Below are 22,841 nucleotides of genomic sequence, written 5' to 3'. Positions count from 1 at the left end.
TGCTTAAGGTTAAAGGACATGCCATTTCTACTCCAGCTTAGAGGTTGATTAATTTTGAAAGTCAAACAGGAGCTCCTGTGGCAGTGTCAAGCAAAATTCTATCTTTGGTGAATGAGAATTACTACTTCATGTAGGGAAGAGAAAAGTATTGTAATGAAGTTTCCGATGAGAGTTACTCTCCTGCAAGTGCCTCCAGCACTTAAGCAGCATGCATTCAGTGGAGATGAATATTTCTGTTCTCCAGCAGAGCCAGGTGCATTCAAAGCCAGATCTTCAACCTGCTGCAGTAAAGAACCCTAAATTTAGAAAGGGCAGGTAAAGTTTGGAAGAACTCCTTGGTGGCAGCTCTCACCATGAGCTGATGAGGCTTCACAAAAGTGTATAAAGGAGATGAAGGAAAAACTCCAAATTAAAAACCTTCCGATTACTTCAGTCTGAAACAGAAAGATCTTTAATAAAGGGAAAAGTTTAGTCCTTTCTCTAAATGCAGAAATTTTTTTGAATTTTATATCAATAAAAAGTTAGTTTACCAAAACGTTAGAAACGACTTAATGCATAAGTAACAAAGCTTCCTATTCTAACATTTATTTCATTGCATGTCTATCATGTATATAAACTTCACTTCTTGAATAATGGATTTTGCATAAAATTGAGTTCTAAATATCATATTCCTTATGATCGTCTCACACCAGCTACAGAACTGGGCAAAAAAAAAAAAAAAGGGCATCATTCCTTGTGATCACTTTAATCGTATTCTCTAAATGCTCTTAAATTTACAAGAATGCCTGTAAGACCAGCTGTGGCCAAGAGAAGCTTTTTGTAATCGCCTTATAGCCATTGCTTTTTCTTTTCCACTGTGTAAACTTTATCTATGGAGCAGATTCCATGAGACCATTGTGAATACTTCAACGTATTCAAAACATATAACTGCCACAAATTAAACTACTAAAACTAAAGCTGGTGCATTGTAACTGCCAAGTAAAGCTGGCACGTCCCTCCGTCAGACTGCGGGAGAGTATGCCATACAGTCCTCAGAAAACACAATTCATCCAGAAGCACTCTTGTCACTTGCTCTGATATTAAACCAGAGAAAGTGACATTAATTAAAGAAGTGACATGAGCCAACAAAAGCAATGAAATTCTAAGCTTTGGCTCATGTGCAGACCTTATTCCAACTTGCTCTGCTTAGGTATCGTGGCCATTTAAGAGGAGTATGGCTACTTCCCTTCTCCTCCTCCTCTCATCTTTCCATTCGGAAACATCGCTTTCAGGGAACTAAAATTTCATGCCCAGGGTTGCCCTAGCCAGTTGGTACACTGCAGGGTTTCCTAAAATAGTCATGTGGTGGCATGTGATGCATTTACTGCAGTTGGTAACTGCATGAGATGAACAACTAGGGACAGAGGCGAGTTGGTCTTACAAAAAGGCGAACAGCAGCCGAATTTGAGCAGAGTCCATAGATTCAGTAGACTGAGAGCTAGGGGAGTCTGTTGCTAGGATCACTGGTGGAAACAAATGGTGGCTGGTAGGCCTTATGAAAATTCTAACATGCTAACGAGGCAGTCAGGGGAGTAGCCACAACTTGTCTTGCTTGCTCTTTGTTCCTTCCTGTAATGTGTTCTTTCCCAGTGCTTATCTTGTTTCCTATGATTACCATTTGTATACTGTTTACCCTCCACCAATACTAGAATATAAACTCCTTGTAGGCCTTCTCTCAGAGTGCTTCAACAAGGCCCAATATATAACAGCTTAAAAAATGATTGGTTAAATTAAAACTAGTCTGTTGGGGAAAAATAATTTTCCCAACAGTCATCTTATCTGAGATGAAATTTTGTGCTGTTGGTACTATAACATGTGGCATGTGTGTAAGGGTCTCCCTTTTTAGAGTTAGAGGCCTTATTTTATTTATCTTGAGGAGCTTGAAAGGATGTAAGTTTCTATTCATTCTCTTTCCAAGTATGTTTTTTAAATATAAGAAGCTATATACTTAATCCATAGATTATAGGTTTATTGAGGGAGTCTACTTTGCTAATGCACAGTGCAGAGAGAGTTTAAAAAATGGACATTATATTAAGATTAAACAGTTTTGTGTTTAGAATGAAACAATTCTACAGAATAGCATTTAATTGAAGTAGACTTAACAGCAAGTATAAACTTTTGTGGAGAAAATAGATGGGGTTTGATGTTAAATGGATTGACTTATAGGCATGTAAATATATTTAAAAAATCTACTTTTCAAAGAATATAAACACAACTTTAATGGAAAATAAATTGTTGGTATTTCTATTAATCCAAGTGAATGAAAGATTTGATTAAGAGTTTTGTACATAGTCAGAAGCTTTTGTTATAGTTTCTGGGCATGGGTATTTTATATTTGAGATCAGGAATTTTCTGTGTAATTAGTCTTGAGGTTCAACATACATTTTTAATATCAGACAGACAATGGCTTCAAAGAGACAGCAGTGCTGCAAAGGAGCAAGAAAAGAAGGCCAAAGTTGACACACACAGAGGCAAAACAGTGTAGGAAAAATCAACACGTTTTGCAAAATCAATCATTGAAAATGTGTCAGTGTTCAGGAGACTGTCTTTAATTTGCAATCCAAGTGAAAAAGAGTATTTAAATATGAGAGGCAGTATTATTGAGCCCAGCATGCCTGCTACCACTTGTTTGACTAGCTCAGAATAGAACACTGAGAGGCAAGGGCTCAAAGTTAAATGAACATTTATACATTTTAAAATCAAATGAAAGATTCAGAGTATATTCATGAATTAATTTTTTTTTTCAGAACCCTAAATTTAATCAGCTGGAATTACTTTTAAAGTGCCATTCTATTTAACTTTTGGGAATGATGAATTTGCCTTTTAATAGGAGTGCTGTATTTTATCATGAAGATGAAACAAACTGTCTTTTGTTAATTATTCCCCAGAGACACTGGCCATTTTTCTCTCCTATGCTTAGTGTGGAGTAAAGGCAGCTTCCTGCAAATTTATATCAAGCAAGAGCAATCGGAAGCTACAACATGTGTGAAAGAGGCTCATGGAAGGCTTAGCATCCATTGTAGCTATTCTGAAGGCCACCTAATGAAATTCACAGAGGTGATGTTAACCAAAGCCTCACTGTGGAGCCGTGAACACAAGACACAGAGCAATGAAAAGGAATGAAAGCAAGAATCCCTGGTAAAGACTAGCAGATGAGTCATATGTGTCTGGGGCATGCTGCCAGGCATAGTTTCTGAAACCTTTTTTAGGAAATCTTCATCCTCATCCACTACTAATAGAATCTTTTACTCAGTGTGTGCCAAGCTCTGTGTTAAATGCTTCATATGGATTATTTCATTTAGTTCTCCCAGCAGCTTGACAAGGCAGTTTTGAGGCCTAGGAATGTTAAGTAATTTGTCTAATTGTCTTCCATCTCCATTTGAACTCGGGTCTCTCTGCTCTCCTGGTTGGTGTCTTTTGTCAAAGAACACTCTGAATTTATTACTAGCCAGCGAAAGTAGTGACAAATGACATGCCTGTGACATGCTCATTTCTAAAATAACTGAAATATTTAATTGATAGTATTGGCAGCTAATTTAAGAAATATGTTAGCACTGATTCTGATAATAGTGTCATTTTCATTCAGATTGACAACTTGAGGTGTAGAGCATTCGTGATATGTTTTTAATATTTTCACAAAATCTGTGAAAGTACATCTGATATTTATAGTAAATCTAATGTTAAGAACTGGAAAAAATACATATACTAAAAATGTACCTAGAACAAACAATATTTTTATGAAAAAAAAAAGTGAGAATAATCAGTCAGTAGTGCATGCAAACTGATGGGAAAGATTAGATTTTTCTGCTTTAAAAAAATAAGTATGTCGAGTTTATGGGGATATTATGCATTTATTTTGTGGGTAATAAGCAACAAGGAGATCAAAAGAAGCCTCTTTAAATCCCTATGACAGACTTTAATAAGCATCATGTGAAAATAGATATTTTTACAAATATTGAATTGTTTTTGGCATGTCTTTTTTCCATTGGGTAAAATAATTTAAAGATATACTATTTAGAAAACTAAGTCTTTTAAGAAAATTAAAAAAAAAAAACACCAAATACTTGGATAAGTGAAATGTTGATAAAGAATATGTTTCTTGATAGAATTTGTTCGTATACCAAAATATTTATAAGTATAGTTTAAAAAAATTATTCAGTCAACATATTATTATACAATAATATTTACCATGTACCCATAGATTACTTTATGAAAAAACTATAACGTCTCATGTATAGGCACATCTTTGTTTTTAATGGAGAAGTGATATTTATTAGATATTGTAATGCTAGTTTCATGCTTTGATACTTTTTTCTTGCCAGTATATACATAGCAAGGAAAAGAATGAACAAAGTATAATATTACATTAGAGTGCGTGTTATTGAGCACTTTTGGTGATAGTTATTAATTTCAGTTTCTGGAGAATGTGAAGAAAAATGCTCTTCATTACACTTCATCATGTTTCTATTAAAAGGTTATGTGTTACACTTCTGATATAGATTTCCAGTGTCTGACATAGATTTCCAGTATCAAATGTGAGTACTGTATTACAGTTGAGGATGGAATATTAGTTATATAAACCTTCTGTCTTACAAAGTGTTAGGATGGTAGAAGGAAAAGTAGTAAAACCCACTGAACAATCCCCACACAATACACTTCCAGACAGATGAAAAGAAAGCCATAGACTAGCCAGGACATGGAAGCAACCTAGATGTCCATCAGCAGATGAATGGATAAGAAAGCTGTGGTACATATACACAATGGAGTATTACTCAGCCATTAAAAAGAATGCATCTGAATCAGTTCTAATGAGGTGGATGAAACTGGAGCCTATTATACAGAGTGAAGTAAGCCAGAAAGAAAAAACCAATACAGTATACTAACGCATATATATGGAATTTAGAAAGATGGTAACGATAACCCTGTATGTGAGTCAGCAAAAGAGACACAGATGTATAGAACAGTCCTTTGGACTCTGTGAGAGAGGGTGAGGGTGGGATGATATGGGAGAGTGGCATTGCAACATGTAAATTATCACATGTGAAATGAATTGCCAGTCCAGGTTCGACGCATAGTACAGGGTGCTCGGGCCTGGTGCGCTGGGATGACCCAGAGGGATGGGATGGGGAGGGAGTAGGGGTGGAGTTCAGGATGGGGAACACATGTACACCCATGGGGGATTCATGTCAATGTATGGCAAAAACCACCACAATATTATTTTACTTTTTACTTTACAATATTGTAAAGTAAAATAAATAAAACTGAAAAAAAATAAAAGGTTAAAGAAAAAAAAATGAAAGCAAAACAGAGTTGCAAATCTAACAGACAGTTGTTGTGTGATGAAAAGGGGAAGAAGAAAAGCTATAAGACTTCCATGAGACCAGAATTTTCATTCTAGTAGAAAACATTTGAGCAAGTACAGATGTTCTGAAATTAATTAGTTTAATGTAAATTGAATGCATTATGGAATCTATGTTAAAAATAAGAGGTTTTTGGTTGGGGAATGACCTTTAAGTTCCTTCTGACCCTGAGAATCTCTGAGATCCTGAGAGATGGTGAGAGATACTAAAATGTGGATAAAGGCTTTAAGGAAAGAATTGACCCAGCTGAACAAAGAGTTAGTTCTGCTATCAATAAGCAAGCAAAATAAATCTAAGCCACAGAAAAATGATGTAAAGGGATATTAATGGTTCTATTATCTGTTTATTTAGTATGTTTTTAGAGAATAAGAATATTATATGAAAATGTAAAGACTTGCAAAGTAGAGGCCATGTGGAATGATATAAGGAAGATTTCCCTTATTTGAAACCTAATTTCATCATGAATATTAGTAAGTGTTTCAAAAAGTGAGAGTGGGGCCAAAACTCTTACATAGTAGCTTTTTAAACGTAAAATATATGATTTCAGGACGGGAGTTCAATAACTACTTCAGCCCTTAATTCATAGACTGACAGTATAAAGAGAGCTAAGAGAAATATGACTATCATTCCAGTATACTATTTGGCCAAACTGAATTCTTCTTAAGAGAGAAGGAAACAATTGAGGATTTAGGAAATCTGAAATGATTTGATAACAGATTACCACAAAGATAAAGTAGACTTGAAAGTATGTAAGTGAATAAGACTTCCAAGAGATAAATGAATTATAATATTGAGAAAAGATTGATGATACAAAGTAAAAGTTGAGTGAAAACTGGAGTTATGGACATAATTTTACAATACATTTTGCATTTCTAAAATAGAGTCAAGAACTGTGGTTAGGACTTACAGGATTAAGAGTTAAACAGAAAAGTTGTTATATATCAACTCGTCAGGCAAGTTCAAAATGTATTTAGTTAATACTAATGAAAACATCTGAATTAGAGTATATCAGTGTGGAGTGAAAATAAATGGATTGAAAGATAGTCTATTATAAGATAAAATAAAATGTGTAATATATACCACAACCAGTAAATAATTAGTGAAGGGGAGCAAAAAAGAATAAAAATAATATAAACTTGCAGAGTGTTGTATTATAACTTGTTGTTTGTTGTTCAGTCGTGTCCAACTCTTTGCAGACTCCAGGGACTGCAGCATGCCAGGCTTCCCTGTCCTTTCCCATCTTCCAGAGGTTGCTTAAACTCAAGTCCATTGAGTTGGTGATGCTGTCCAACCATCTTGTCCTCATATCATAATTGTATTATAATCAGTTCAGTACAGTTCAGTTCAGTCGCTCAGTTGTGTCCAACTCTTTGTGACTCCATGGACTGCAGCACAATTGCCAGTTACCACACTGGACAAAAAACTGTCTGAAATCTATTAAAGAATGTCATTGACCAAAACCCCATAACTAGGCTTGCCAAAAGAGAAATACCTGAAAACAATAAAATATTAAGATATTAAAAAATCAAGTTTTTTCATGCATGTGTAAGCAAAGAGTAAGATGAGCATTTTAAAAAATTATCTTATGTTCTACAGTAAAATACCATTACGAGAACTAGACAAGGACATTGTATAATGGCAAAAGGTTAATAAAACCAAGTGAAAATAAAACGATAGAATTTGATATGGCCAGATTGCTAGTGTTGTATCTTTTTTCCTTAGAGAAAAGAGAAAAAAAAAGAAAATCTAGCAGATATTCAAGAAGAACATGTTACAAATATAACTAAAGGTATCATAAACAAGGTCAGGAAATGACTAATCAGTCACCTGTTAGGTCTTCATACTGGTCTCTATGGAACCCAAATATACAGGTAAAAGGAGTAGGGGCTCTGGTCCCTCCACCCATGTTTCAACCTGAGAATTCTGCTTTGTTCTAATCTTTTTATCAGGCTGAAAAGAAATATTTCATTACTAAAAGAGTTTGAAGATAATTGATTATGCTATAATAATTAGTAAGCTCTGACGGTAAAGTGTCTGTCTACAGTGCGGGAGACCTGAGTTTGATCCCTGGGTTGGGAAGATTCCATGGAGAAGGAAATGGCAACCCACTCCAGTACTCTTGCCTAGAAAATCCCATGGACAGAGGAGTCTGGTGTCCATGGGATTCCAAAGAGTCAGACATGACTGAGCGACTTCACTTTCAAAGTTGAATAGTAAAGCTCCCAAAGAAAGGCAATGCCAAAGAATGCTCAACTACTGCACAATTGCACTCATCTCACACGCTAGTAAAAGTAATGCTCAAAATTCTCCAAGCCAGGCTTCAGCAATAAGTGAACCGTGAACTTCCAGATGTTCAAGCTGGTTTTAGGAAAGGCAGAGGAACCAGAGATCAAATTGCCAACATCTGCTGAATCATCAAAAAAGCAAGAGAGTTCCAGAAAAACATCTATTTCTGCTTTATTGACTATGCCAAAGCCTTTGACTGTTTGGATCATAATAAACTGTGGAAAATTCTGAAAGAGATGGGAATACCAGACCACCTGACCTGCCTCTTAAGACACCTGTATGCAGGTCAGGAAGCAACAGTTAGAACTGGACATGGAACAACAGACTGGTTCCATATAGGAAAAGGAGTATTGTCATCCTGCTTATTTAACTTATATGCAGAGTACATTATGAGAAATGCTGGGCTGGAAGAAGCACAAGCTGGAATCAAGATTGCCGGTAGAAATATCGATAACCTCAGGCAGGTGACATGACCCTTATGGCAGAAAGCGAAGAAGAACTAGAGAGCTTCTTGATGAAAGTGAAAGAGGAGAGTGAAAAAGTTGGCTTAAGCTCAACATTCAGAAAACTAAGATCATGGTATCCAGTCCCATCACTTCATGGCAAATAGATGGAGAAACAGTGGCTGACTTTATTTTTCTGGGCTTGAAAATCACTGCAGATGGTGATTATAACCATGAAATTAAAAGACGCTTACTCCTTGAAAGGAAAATTATGACCAACCTAGATAGCATATTGAAAAGCAGAGACATTACTTTGTCAACAAAGGTCTTTCTAGTCAAGGTTATGGTTTTTCCAATGGTCACGTGTGGATGTTAGAGTTGGGCTATAGAGAAAGGTGAGTGCCGAAGAATTGATGCTTTTGAACTGTGATGTTGGAGAAGACTCTTGAAAGTCCCTTGGACTGCAAGGAGATCTAGCCAGTCCATCCTAAAGGAGATCAGTCCTGGGTGTTCATTGGTAGGACTGATGCTGAAGCTGAAACCCCAATATTTTGGGCACCTGATGCAAAGAACTGACTCATTTGTAAAGACCCTGATGCTGGGAAAGATTGAGGGCAGGAGGAGAAGGGGACAACAGAGGATGAGATGGTTGGATGGCATCACCAACTCAATCGACATGGATTTGGGTGGACTCTGGGAGTTGGTGATGGACAGGGAGGCCTGGCATGTTGCAGTTCATGGGGTTGCAGAGTCGGATCCAACTGAGCAAGTGAACTGAACTGAAATTTGAATATGCAATTAACAAGAATTTATATTTGGAAGGAATTTAACAGCATTATCCAGAATAAGTTTTTTTCAACAATTGTATGAGAACTCATTTTGTGTGTGGTGATTTAGTAAATTTTAAAAAATCAGAAGTTTTATATGCTGTAGTCTTGGACACAGTGGTGAAAATATGTACCAATATCATCTTGCTAGCTTTGTTATTCTCGTATAACCTGCATTCTGTCTCCACAGTTTCTATGTATTCAAATTGTGTTTATTTGAAGTTCACTTCCCCCTTGAAGTCTATTGTTTTCCTTTTTTACATTTTCTGCCAGAGTTGTATATTGTGTATTTGTTTTCAATAATATTTTTGCCTCTCTTTTGTCAGAGACAAAATTTTGGAGAGTTGACATTGAAGACATGTTGAGTCCTCAGTTCACAAATATAGTATCTTTCTCCACTTCTGTAGGTCTTTGATTCCTTTCATCACCGTTTTGGCTTCTAGCATATCAATCCTGTACATGGAATGTTAGGCATATATGTTTTTCTTTCTTTTGAAATGTTTGATGCTATTGAAAATGATACTGCTTTTGTAATTTTGTTTTCCAATTGTGCATTATTAGTGTATAAAAATACAATTGATTTTTCTTTTTGACCTCATCTTGGTAAACTTGCTTATTAGTTCTAGAATGTTTTTTTTCAGATTCTTCGGAATTTTCTGTATAGTTAATCATATCATCTAGGAGTAGGGACCACTTTATTTCTTCCTTTCCAGTCTGTGTACTTTTTGTTTCCTGATGTTTTGCACTAGCTAGCACTTCCAGCACTTTATTGAGTAGGAATGGTGAGAGTGGACATCCTTGACTGTTCCCAGTTTAAGGGAGAAAACATTCAGCCTCTCATCATTCATAATACTACTACCTATATGTTGTTTCTAGATATTCTTTTTCAAGTTGAGGAAGCTGTCCTTTACTGTCCGAGAGTTTTTATCTTGAATGGATATCAGATTTTGTCAAACACTTTTTCTGCATCAATTGGTGTGATCATTTGGGGTTTTTTACATTCTTAATATGGTAGGTGACATTAATTTCTTATTTAGTTTATCTTTTATTTTGCATCAACATGAGAAGAGGCTATTTTTCTTTCTGAGTAGTTTTCTTTTTCTTTCTTTCTTTATGGTTTTTTCCCCCCTCTTCTATCTCTTTCTGGTTTTGGTTTTATGGGTAATGCTGGCTTCATAAAATGAGTTGTGAATTATTCCCTCCATTTTTGCTTTTTGGAAAAGAGTATACAGAATTGATGTTACTTCTTTTCCACGTGTTATGTAGAATTTCACAGTGAAGCCATCTGGGGTTAGAGATACCTTTTTTCCTGAACAATGTTTGTTTGTTTTAAAGCTTGATTTCATCTGGTACTTCTTCGGTTATTTGTTTCATTTCAGGTAACTTTCAGTAGTTTGTGTTTTTAAGCAGTTGTTTCATTTCATCTAAGTTGTCAAGTTTCTGTCTATAGAGTTGTTCATAATACTTGTTTATTATACTTTTAATACTAGTTTCTATAGTGACATTCCGTTTTCATGCCTAGTATAAGATCACTTTTCTCTCTTTGTTTTCTCATTTGTTAGTCTTGCTATCTTTTTATTGGTCATTTCAAAGACACAGCTCTTGGTTTTGTGACTTCACTGTATTTTTGGTTTTCAGTTTCACTGATTTCTGTTTTTATCTCCTTTCTTCCATTTTCTTTGGGTTTGGTTTGTTCTTTCCTTGGTTCCGTCAGATGGAAACTTACTTATTTGAATCTTTCTTTTGTAGTAAAAGTATTCAGTGCTAAATTTGATTCTAAGTCCTTCTTTGGCAGAACCACACACATTTTGATATGTTGTAGTTGTCTTATATATTACATCTAGACTAATTTAAATTCCTCCAGACTATATTATAATTTTTGCTTCAACGATGAAATACATTTTAACTGAAGAAAGGAATAATCCATTGCATTTTCCCAATATTTACTATTTTTTCTCTTTTATTCCTGGTAGTCCACATTTCCTTGTATGATTTTCTTTTCTTTTTTGAATATCTTTATTTAGCAATTCTTATATAGCAGATCTGCTGGCTATGGCTACTCTTAGTATTCCTCACTTGAGACTGTCTTTATTTAATTCCAGAAAGATATTTTTTGCTGGATATTGGATTGACTGTTATTTTCAGCACTTCAAATAGTTTGTGACTCTTCCCTCTGGTCTTCAGGGTTTATGATGAGAAATCTACAGTAATATGAGTCATTTTACCTTGTAACTAACCGTTTTACTCTAGCTCCTTTCAAGGTTTTTTGTATTTTTCAGTTCTAAAAGTGTTATTTAATTTTTTCTCTGTATATTCTATGTCTTTGCTACACTAATCTGACTTTTCCATTTATTCCAAAAGTGTTTGCTGTTACTTTCTGGAACATTTTTATTATAGTTTCTTTGAAGTCTTTATCAGATAGTCCCAGTTTTGTGTAATTTTGGCATTGATGTCTTGAATTATTGTGGTGATTTTGTTACAATTTATTAACTAAAGTCCATCGTTTACATTAGTGTTCACTTATATAGTTCAGTTTTATGGGTTTTGACAAATGCATGATGTCATGTATCGACCATTATAGTATCATGCAGAGTAATTTCTCTGCCTGAAGTTTCTCCTGTGTTCTACTTATTTATCCCTCTGCCCTCTGTTTCAGAATGGCATATAGTTGAAATCATACATTATATAACTGTTTCAAACCAGCTTTTGTTTCCTTTGAATATATCCAGAAGTGGAATTGCTAGATCACATGATAGTTCTATTTTTAATTTTCTGAAGAACCTCCGCACTGTTTTCCATAGTGGTTATACAAGTTTATATTCCTTCAAAGGGTTTCGTTTTCTCTACATCCTTACCAGCATTTGTTACTACTTGTCTTTTTGATAATAGCCATGCTAACAGGTATGAGGTAAGATCTCATGGTTTAATTTGCATTTCCCTGGTAATCAGTTATTTTGAGCACTATTTCATGCACCTATTGCCATTTGAATGTTTTCTTTGGAAAAAATCTGTTAAAAATAGCCTTTATCCATTTAAAAATTGGGTTATCTTTTTTTGCTATTGAGTTGTATCATTTTTGTATGTTTTGATATTGGATATGTGATTTGCAAATCTTTTATTATTCCATAGGCTGCATTCTAATTTTGTTGATGGTTTCCTTTGCTATGCAGAAGTTTTTAGTTTTTTAGTTAGTCCCACCTGTGTAAATATTTTTGCTTTTATTGCCTTTGTTTTTGGTGTTAGATCCAAAAGAGTCATTACCAAGACAAATATGAAGGAACCTACCCCCTATGTTTTCTTCTAGATTTTTTATGATTTTAGGTCTTACCCACAAGTCTTTAAATCCATTCTGAGTTGATTTTTGTATACAAGATAACATAGGGGTCCAGTTTAATTGTTTTGCATGTGGCTGTCTAGTGTTCCTAGCACCATTTACTGAAGAGCCTGTCCTTTCCCCATTGTGTATTCCTGATTTCATTGTCAATTAATTGACCATGAATTTATAGGTTTATTTCTGGGCTGTCTGTTCTATACCCTTGATTCATGTCTACTTTTATACCAGTACCATCCTGTTTTGATTATTACAGCTTTGTAATCTGGTTTGAAATCAGGGGATGTGATGCTTCCAGCTTTGTTTTCCTTGCTGTGTATACTTTGGCTATTCAGGATGTTTTGTGGTTCCATGTAGATTTTAAAACAATTTCTGTGAAAAATACCACTAGAATTTTGGTAGAGATTACATTGAATCTGTATATTGTTTGACTAGTTTGCATATTTTAACACTATTAATTCTTCTGATCCATGAGCACATGATATCGTTCCATTCATTTTGTTTTCTTTCGTCAGTGTTTTAAAGTCCTCTGTGTACACAGTTTTCATATACTTGGTTAAATATATTCATAAGTAATGGATTCTTTTTGACACTATTGTTTGTATGCTGGAGTCATAAGGATTTTCTCCATAGGTGTCATCTACAAACAGATAATTTTACTTTCTTTCTTCCCAATTTGGATGTCTTTTATTTCTTTTTATTGCCTGACTTCACTGGCTAGGACTTTCAGTACTATGTTGAATAAAAGTTGCAAGAGTTCCTTGTCTTGTTCCTGATCTTAAGAGAAAAGCTTTCAGCTTTTTACTTGGGTATGATGTTGGATGTGGGTTTCTCATAATTAGCCTTTGTTAGGTTTGGGTATGATCTTTCATTACTCAGTTTTTGAGAATTTTTGATCGTGAAAGGATTTTGAATTTGTCAAGTGTTTTTTCTGCATCTATTAAAATGATCTTAAGGTTTCTATCCTTCATTTTGTTAATGTAGCTTATCATGTTAATTGATGTGCATATTGAACCATCCTTGAATCCCCAAAATAAATCCCAGTTGATCATGGTATATGATTCTTTAATGTACTGTTGTATTCAATTTGCTAATGATTTGTCGAGTATTTTTGCATGTATGTTCATTAGAGGTACTGGTCTGTAATTTTCATGTAGTCTTTGTCTGAATTGATCTTTTCCATTTTCTTTCTACTTCTGTTTCATTTATTTCCATTCTGGTCTTTATTTCCTTTTTCTACTAATGTTGAGCTTCCTTTTTCTAGTTCTTTGATATGTAAAGTTAGGGTTTTTCATTTTTCACGGTATGAAACTTTACTGTTACAAAATTCCTTCTTAGAACTGTAACCCACAAGTACCGATATGTTTTGTTTCCATTTTCATTTGTCTCAAGTTATTTCTTGATTTTTGAAAAGTTCTTCTTTGAGCCAGTGATTGTTCAAGAGTATATTGTTCCAGTTTCCATATATTTGTGAATTTGCTAGTTTTCTCTTGTAATTGGTATCTAGTTTTGTATCATTGTGGTCCAAAAAGGCACTTGATAACACTTTATATGATTTCATTTTTCTTAAGTTTGTTACGACTTGCTTCATCACCTAACACGATCTAGCCTGAAAATACCTTTCCTGTGTACTTAAGAAGAGTGTATCTGCTGCTGTTGTTGGACTCTTCTGTGTATGTTCATTAGATTTCTCTTATATGATGTTTAGTTTACATCCATTATTTCTCCATTGATTTCCTCTCTGGGTGATCTGTCCATTGTTGAAAGTAGGGTATTAAAGCCCTATACTATTTTATTGCTATTCCCCCTTTTAGATCTGTTAATACTTGCTTTACATATTTAGGTTCACCTATCTTGGGTACATAGATATTTACAATTGTGATATCCTCTTGATGAAGTGATCCCTTTATCATTATATAATGATCTTACTTGTTTCTTGTTATAGTTTTTCGTTTAAAATATATTTTGTTTGACATAAGTGTAGTTTCCTTTGCTTTCTTTGGTTTCCATTTACATAGAACATCTTTTTCCACCCCTTCACTTTCAATCTTGTGTGTCTTTGAACCAGAAACAAATCTCTTGTAGATGTCATATAGTTGGGTCCTTTTTATTTTTTTATCCATTCAATCACCCTGTCTTTTGATTGGTGATGAAGTCTGCTTTCTTGGTAAAAGTATGGGCAGTTAAAAAATGTTTTATGTCAGGTTGAAAAGAAAATATATTCTTTTTTTTTAATGTGGACTTTAGATAAAAACTGTTAATTGTATTGTTTCAATTTATTCTTGTTGGTTGCCTATACATTATGAAATTGTATTAAAATCTTCCATGATTTTTCCAGCTTTCTTTCAGCTAATTTCAGCTAATTTGTTTCTTATCTTTTTATTTTGTTTCTCTGCATCACTAGGTTTTAGTTGTCTTATAAATAGTATACATTTGTTTATTTTTTGACAACCTTAAAGTTTCTTTCTTTAACTGGTGAGCTTAATCTACTCAAATTTATTATTATTGACATTTTTTAAAAATAAAAGATGTTATTGATTATAATGTACATCATAATTTTATATATGTATATTAAGTCTCCACTGTGGGTGCTGCTAAGTAGCTTCAGTCGTGTTGGATACTTTGCAGCCCTATGTACTGTGGCCCACCAGGCTCCTCTGTCCATGGAATTCTCCAGGAAAGAATACTGGAGAGAGTGGCCATGCCTGCCTCCAGGGAATCTTTCTGACCCAGGGATTGAACTCATGTCTCTTATGTCTCCTGCATTGGCAAGCAGCTTTTTTACCATTAGTGCCACCTGGGAAGCCCTAAGTCTCTGTTAGATGCTTGAAAGTTCATAATTATCTTCCTCATGAATTGTGATTTTTGTTTATGTAAGATCTACTTTATGGATGAAAGTCTGAGTGACCTCCGGGAGTTGGTGATGGACAGGGAGGCCTGGCATGCTGCGATTCATGGGGTCGCAAAGAGTCGGATATGACTGAGTGACTGAACTGAACTGAAGATCTGCTTTATATGTAATGCCTGACACTGCCCATTAAACTATGACACAGTACCTTTAAAATAATCTTGCATATGGAACACTCCATTGTTGCAGTCTGTGTAAGTCTTTGGTTGCCAATTTCAGAATCTCAAATGAATTTAATCAAAAGGGAGATTTATTAACTGTGAGTGAGAAGTACAGGACGTTTTTGGCTTTTAGGTATGAGTACTCCAGGGCTTATGCAGTGTCACTAGGGCTCTTTTCTCTCTCCCTGCCTTAACCCTACTTTTCTCAGTTCTGGATTTTATTTTCAGGCTTTATTTTCTATTTACCGGAGAAAAGTGATCACTGATATTTCTAAGATTTTGGTATCCTAAAAGTTTATCATCTGTCTTGTGTTGCTTAGTTACATCAACTGCTAGGGAAGACTTTTCTACCTAGTTGAGCACTTTGCTCTTTCTGAACTAGTTATGGTGGCCAGTGGGCTTGTACATTGCAGATCGCCAGGCTTGGTCATGTGCCCAGCTCTGGAATGTAAGGGAGGATACACTATGATCGCAGCCCTTCTAGGTCTACATAGATAGTTTGAGGTTGGGTTCCTCAAAGGAAAAATCAGAGAAAGTTTCCAATGGCTAGAAAAGAGATGCTAGGAAGGCAAATACCATGTATGTGTACAATGCATGCCTTTTCAGGTCATCAGACACCCCTTCAGAAATTTAAATGAAGATGTGAAACTACTTTTTTTAAAATTAAATTTTATTTATTTTTAAATGAAACATAGATGAATATTTTTAATGATACAAGTTACAATTCACAGAGGATAGATTAAAGATTAATATAAATTAATATAAATAGAAGTCTATATTTAAATTATTAATGACATCAACATGCTCCTATTCTTATAGTTTCAGCACTTGATAAAATTTTCTCAGAGAAACATTAATATGTCTCACTATGATTATATTTTTAAGAATTTTCCCTTGTATTCTGATTTTTGCTTTATTTATCTTTGTTTCTTTGTTGTTAGGTGACTACTTTCAATACTATCACTGTCCATGCTTGATCATTCTTCTCAACTTCCAATAGATCTGTCAGCTATAACCACCAAACTGTATACCTTTCCCTCCATGATCAAGTCCTATCAGTTTCACCTTGTGGAATCTCTGGAATCTGCTTACTTTTCTTTATCTGCCATTGATACTTTAATCTACAGTCCTCCCTTTTCTAATCTATCAAAATTAAATCCTTACTGATCTGTGTGTATCTACTCTGGTTCCCCTTCAGTATGCTCTCCACACTATAGTGTATTGATCTGTTTAGGATGCAAATCTAATTATGTGTTTCCTGGGCTTCCCTGGTGGCTCAGAGGTTAAAGCATCTGCCTGCAATGTGGGAGACCCAGGTTCACTCCCTAAGTCGGGAAGATCCCCTGGAGAAGGAAATGGCAACCCACTCCAGTATTCTTGCCTGGAGAATCCCATGGATGAGGAGCCTGGTAGACTACAGTCCATGGGGTTGCAAAGAGTCGGACACGACTGAGCAACTTCACTTCACTTCTGTCCTAAACGACACCTCAAGCTTTTAAAACTTTTTATGGACAGAAATTCTTAGCTAGATTTTCATCTAGCCCTTTACTATCTCTCCAACTATGCTTGTACAAGTGTTCCCTTTTATATAAGTTAAATTACACCATCTACCTCATTGTGCCATCTTCCTCTCCCTGTAACACTTATGTAATTGGTTTTACACTTTTCTATGAGTATTTGATGAATGTCTGATTTCTCCATTAGACTATGAAAGCAGATACTTTGTCTGTTTTCTGTCATTAGTTAATTTCACTACCTAGAATGTGTTTTGGTTAACAGTAGAATTGTTTAATTAATTAACTGATTATTGTAATGAGACCTCCTTGATCACTAGGACAATTTATTTGTTCACTGTCCATCTCCATGAGCCTTCTGATCAATTGATTTTGAATTTAGGCCCTCCAATATAATCTGACTTGGAAGTTTATAGAGAATATTGTATAGCTATCAAATGACAAGTGTGGGGATGATTCAAGTGTTATGTCAACACATGATTATGTTCATGTGAAATCATATGAAGAGAAGATTCAGATTATAAAGTGGTAAAGGTATACGGATTGAAATCAGCAAAGAGTAAGACATTGGACTAGTTGGATATTTTTTCCCCCACTTACAATGTAATAAGTTGCATATCAAATTAAAACTCTTGGTTTCCTTTTGGGCTTTTATGTTTCTTATGTTCTGCTGTTCTGGCAACTTGCTTTCAGAATAGAAGCAGGGAGTTTCTACCAGCTTCCACCTCAGGAAGCAAAGACCATTCAGTTCAGTTCACTCGCTCAGTCGTGTCTGACTCTTTGCGACCCCATGAATGCAGCACGCCAGGCCTCCCTGTCCATCACCAACTCCCGGAGTTCACTCAGACTCAAGTCCATTGAGTTGGTGATGCCATCCAGCCATCTCATCCTCTGTTGTCCCCTTCTCCTCCTGCCCCCAATCCCTCCCAGCATCAAGGTCTTTTCCAATGAGTCAACTCTTCACATGAGGTGGCCAAAGTATTGAAGTTTCAACTTTAGCATCAGTCCCTCCAAAGAACACCCAGGACTGATCTCCTTTAGAATGGACTGGTTGGATCTCCTTGCAGTCCAAGGGACTCTCAAGAGTCTTCTCCAACACCACAGTTCAGTAACATATCTAAAGAAAAAAACAAAACAAAACAAAACAAAAACATCAATTCTTCAGCGCTCAGCTTTCTTCACAGTCTAACTCTCACATCCATACATGACTACTGGAAAAACCATAGCCTTGACTAGACAGACCTTTGTTGGCAAAGTAATGTCTCTGCTTTTGAATATGCTATCTAGGTTGGGCATAACTTTCGTTCCAAGGAGTAAGCGTCTTTTAATTTCATAGTTGCAATCAACTTTTTTTTTACTTTATTCTCTTTCAAACTTGATTTACTTTAGAATTTTGCCAAGTAAAAGTTGTTTTGAAGTTTCTGCTTAAAATGAATCAGTTTTCACTTTGAATTATCATAGATTTTAATTTAGCAAAATGGAGTGAATAGATTATACTGTATATCATTTTGGGGTTTAATGCTATATGTCTAGAGAATAGTTTCCCCTGCATTTGGATCTAAGTGATCAATATAATCTACTGGTTTCCATGTTTGCATATTTGAATATGGTTTATGGTAAAGAGTGTAGGCTATGGTGTCAGATTTGAATTTCAGTCCCCAGTCTGCTACTTAGTGAGCAGATTATTCAACTTGTTAAACCTTAAGAAGGATCTTGTATAAAACAGAGGTGGTACCATAAGAGGTTCTTAGCACAGTGTCTGGGACGTAGTAAACAATCAGGAATTGGAAACAACCATTTTTTTTCCCTCACTGTCTTTCTTTTGCAGCTTTCCCCACAAATAAACCAGATAAAGATGCAAGACATGTAATAAAAGTGGTAAGTATTGCTCTTAAATTTATGTTTCACATACATTTGACTTTTTTATTTTCTGCTTTATTTCATTTTTGTAAAAATGTTTTTCATCTTAGTCTTCATGATCTTATGATCAACACAACAAACATTACTATATATTTTTACATTATAAAAATTTAAAGACTAGGGAATTTTGTTCTTCTTCGTTGACATTTATCATCCTTGTATCTTATCTAGGTATCTATCGTCTCCTCTTTTCCTCTCTGTTCTAGATGGTGAAGTCCATAATGGCAGGAATGAGGTTTTATCTGTGATTGCATCCCCTGTGCCTAGTATAATTAATGAAAAATAGGAAAAACTCAGTAAAAGTATCATGTATGAATGAACCACCAAGGTAGTTTGCAGTGTATCCACCCTGTTTTGCATGTTAGTACACATGAGTGTCTGTGTATGTGTACAATTTTGTGTTTTTAGTAAGTTCCTTCCATAAGAAGACTGCTTTCATGTGTAAGACTGTATAGTGATAGCATTACAAAATGTTAAAAATTAGATTCTTTATTTAGTGAGAAAATCTTGAGATTTTTGTAATTCAGGTACTATTATTTATTATATATGTATACTCGTATTTTCACATTTGAAATACCAATTCCATCTTTAAAATTTTTTTCTAATAAAATCAATTGTTCTTTTCTTTTATAGGAATATCAAGAAAATGGCCCACTATTTTCAGAACTTAAATTTTATCAAAGAGCAGCAAAAAAAGACTGTAGTAAGTAAAATAAGTAAAGTAAGCTACTTCCATATGTATGTTTGCTAAGGGGGAGTCAATATTTTTGTCCTTTCCTGGCCTTATGGAAAATCTTTTTCAATTGGAAATTTTTATTGTAAAATGATCAGTTAATTGTTATGTAAAAATGACAGAGGTATATAAATAGTGATATTATGTACATAATGGGTTATATATTTCAAATTGAAGTTATTTGTTACCTTACATAAAATGTTGGATTGTTGATTGAAGCCACCGAGAGTTCTTCAGGTGTAAAAGATAGGATGAAATTATTTCTTTTGCAAAAAACCATTTGGAGAGAAAGGATATAAAGAAAAGACATTAAAATGGGCAGTAGATTATAAATTAAAGGAATGACCATACAATAGATTAGGCCAAACTGTATGAAAATGATAATAAACATTAAGATGATTTAGAAAATCAGTTAAAAATGTTGAAAATTTGTATGTTGGGAAATTAATTGGAGCTGAATATCAGATGTAAGAACTACCAGTTAGAGGATTAGACTATGAAATAAATATGAGCAAGGCTAAGAAGAATAGAAGTGTTTTGTAAAAACGATATGATACAGATGGATTTGTAAAGCTTGAAGGAAATTGATATGAGTAATGCCTATATAATCAAGGTCATTTACATTATGTTTAGGAAAAAGAATGATGAGTCTCACCTCAATAATTAACTTTGTTTTCTTAAATAAAACCTGAACATCAAGACTGTAGTCTTTACTAACTGCTTAAACTATGTCAGAGTAACAAATAGAATCCATTAAACTTCATTGTTTATCAGTAGAGCTGTTTTAAACATTAAGCATATTTGGTAGAAAAGTGAAAAATTAAATAAGCTGCCTGATTATTTAAGTGAATTTGTTTTTTTTTTAAACAAAATTTAATCAAAATAGTTTCTGTACAATATAGTTTCAGAGTAAGATGATTCTCCTGACCAATTTCTATTTTCAAAAAACATCTTACTTTGGCTCTGCCAGGTCTTTGTTGCTGCTTGGGCTTTTCTCTAGTTGTTGTGAGTGGGGGCTATCTCTATTTGCTGTGCATATTATGGTGGTTTCTCTTGTTGCTGAACATAAGCTCTAGGGTGCATGGGCTCAGTAGTTGTGAGGCAGGGGCTCAGTTGCTCTGCGATAATGTGCAATCTTCCTGGACCAGGGATTGAACCTGTGTCTGCTGCATTGGCAAGTGGATTCTTTCCCACTGAGTGACTAGTGAAGCCCCATTTTTTTTTTTTTGCTACTCTGGTTTTAGGTTTTTAGTAATAAGAAAGAAAAAGCTGTCTTTCTACTGCTCCTTTGGTAGTTATCATATTTTATTTTAATTTGAAAATTTAACAGGCCTATAAGGGAATGAATTTTGTTAATGGATAGAAACATTTGGATAAATAGTGTGTCCTCAGTTGCTCAGTCGTGTCCGACTGAGAACCCCATGGACTAGCCCACCAAGCTCCTTTGTCCAAGGAATTTTTCAGGCGTGAATACTGTAGTGGGTTGCCATTTTCTGCTCCAGGGGATCTTCCTGACTCAGGGATCGAACCTGTGTCTCGTGTCTCCTGCATTGCAGACAGATTCTTTACCACTGTCCCAACCGAGAAGCCCCCATGCTACACTTGATCTTAGCTAATAGGGTGAGAAGCAATAAATGATATCAGTGAATTTTATGACTATGACTATTTTTGTTTTTGTTGCATATTCTATTTATTTATTTATTATTTTTTTGGAATATAGTTATTACACAATATTGTATTAGTTTCTTCTGTACTTGCTTTAGATTCTTTTTCCATATAGATTATTAGAGTATTGAGTATAGTGATTATGACTTTTTAAATGTTAGAAATCTGTATTATGTATTTAATATTATCTGTTAATTATTGCAATAAATAAAATTTGAAACTGTTAGCTAGATATATTTGATTTAAAAAAATATTTTTAGGAAGGTCTAATTTCTATTTGTTAGCTAAATAAGTTTAAGCATCTACACAAATGTAAGAAATACCTTTCTAAAAATATATATATTTTTTCCTGTTAAATTTGTCTTTACAGTCAAAAAATGGATAGAACTCAAAAAGCTTGATTATTTGGGAATTCCTCTGTTTTATGGATCTGGCATTACTGAATTCAAGGGAAAAAGGTAAAATGGAATTACTATCATCAGATATTGTCCTGTAACTATTTCTTATGTGGTCTGTTAGTTATTTGTAGCTATATAGCTAGTTACCTCAAATGTAGTGGCTTATAGTGACAAACTAATATTATCTTAGTTTCTGTGGGTCAGTTATCTATGTAAAAATGGCTTTCCTAGATAGTTCTGGCTCAGGACTTCTCATGAGGATGTAGTCAGATGTCTCCTGGCTATAGTCATCTTGACTGAGGAAGCTCACTCATGTGGCTATTGGCAGGCCTAAGAAGATCTGATTCTAAATTCACTCATGATTGTTGGCAGGCCTCACTTCCTCACTATGTAGGTCTCTCTGTTGGCTGCTTGAGTGTCAAAAAGACATAGCAGCCAGCTTCCAGTAATTGAAAGAGAGGACAAAGAGCACACACAAGAGTATACATCCAAGAAGAAAGTCACAGTCTTTATATAATCTTATTTTAGAAGTTATATCTCATCATTTCCCATTTCTTAGTGGTACATCCATACCATATAATACTATGTAGCCCATTAAAGAAATCAGTTAGAGCACTACCAGTTGATTTTGAAGGATTTCAGTGAGGTATTATTGAAAAAAGTATGAGGCAAAAAAGTTCTTATAAGAAGATCACATTTTTATAAAACATGTAAAAATTTCTATATGCCTTTGTGTGTGGCTACATAGAGAACAGGGGCTGATGTGAGTATGTAAGTGAAGGGAAGTGAAGAAGAGGAGGAGGTCTCAAACAGAAAAGAAAAGGAAGAAGTGCATTTATAAAAACACAAGTTTATAAATGTATAGAGAAAGTAAATATGATTTTATAAGGTCAAGAAACAAATGTAAAGAAAATATTCTGTATGGGAAAATAATTTGCTCAAGGCTGTACATCAAGAAGGTAGTAGAATCAAAATAAATTAAGTTGAAGACTAATTTAGAAAGACTCCTCTTTTCATGATCTAAGACCATGTAAGTGGCTCGGCACAGCTTGCTCTTCTACTCAGAAACTATCTGCAAAGTAAATACTGCAAAAGGCCAAGATTATTAATATACATTCATTCTCAGTTCAGATTGGATCATTCTTCACTGTTAGGTTGGGGGCATTTTTCTGTTGTTTCTTTTTTTTTTTTAATTTTAATATCTTTAATTCTTACATGCGTTCCCAAACATGAACCCCCATCCCACCTCCCTCCCC

At 34.6% G+C, this 22,841-nt stretch overlaps 1 protein-coding gene across 10 annotated transcripts in view; it reads left to right on the top strand.

Moving 5' to 3' along the window:
* The window catches only part of VRK2 (VRK serine/threonine kinase 2), a 99,071-nt gene that overhangs the window by 10,653 nt on the left and 65,577 nt on the right, over positions 1 to 22,841 (top strand). For all 10 annotated transcript variants that reach the window (XM_069583251.1, XM_069583257.1, XM_069583250.1 and 7 more), the window contains exons 3-5: positions 18,698 to 18,747; positions 19,423 to 19,492; positions 21,558 to 21,645. In XM_069583251.1, the coding sequence (XP_069439352.1) occupies positions 18,698 to 18,747; positions 19,423 to 19,492; positions 21,558 to 21,645 (208 nt within the window). The remainder of the gene's footprint in view (positions 1 to 18,697; positions 18,748 to 19,422; positions 19,493 to 21,557; positions 21,646 to 22,841) is intronic.

This window comes from Ovis canadensis, chromosome 3 (assembly GCF_042477335.2).
Source record: "Ovis canadensis isolate MfBH-ARS-UI-01 breed Bighorn chromosome 3, ARS-UI_OviCan_v2, whole genome shotgun sequence".
NCBI classification, from domain to species: Eukaryota; Metazoa; Chordata; class Mammalia; order Artiodactyla; family Bovidae; genus Ovis; species Ovis canadensis.
The sequence above is the reverse complement of the archived record's forward strand: the minus strand, read 5'-3'. Positions and strand labels throughout refer to the sequence as shown.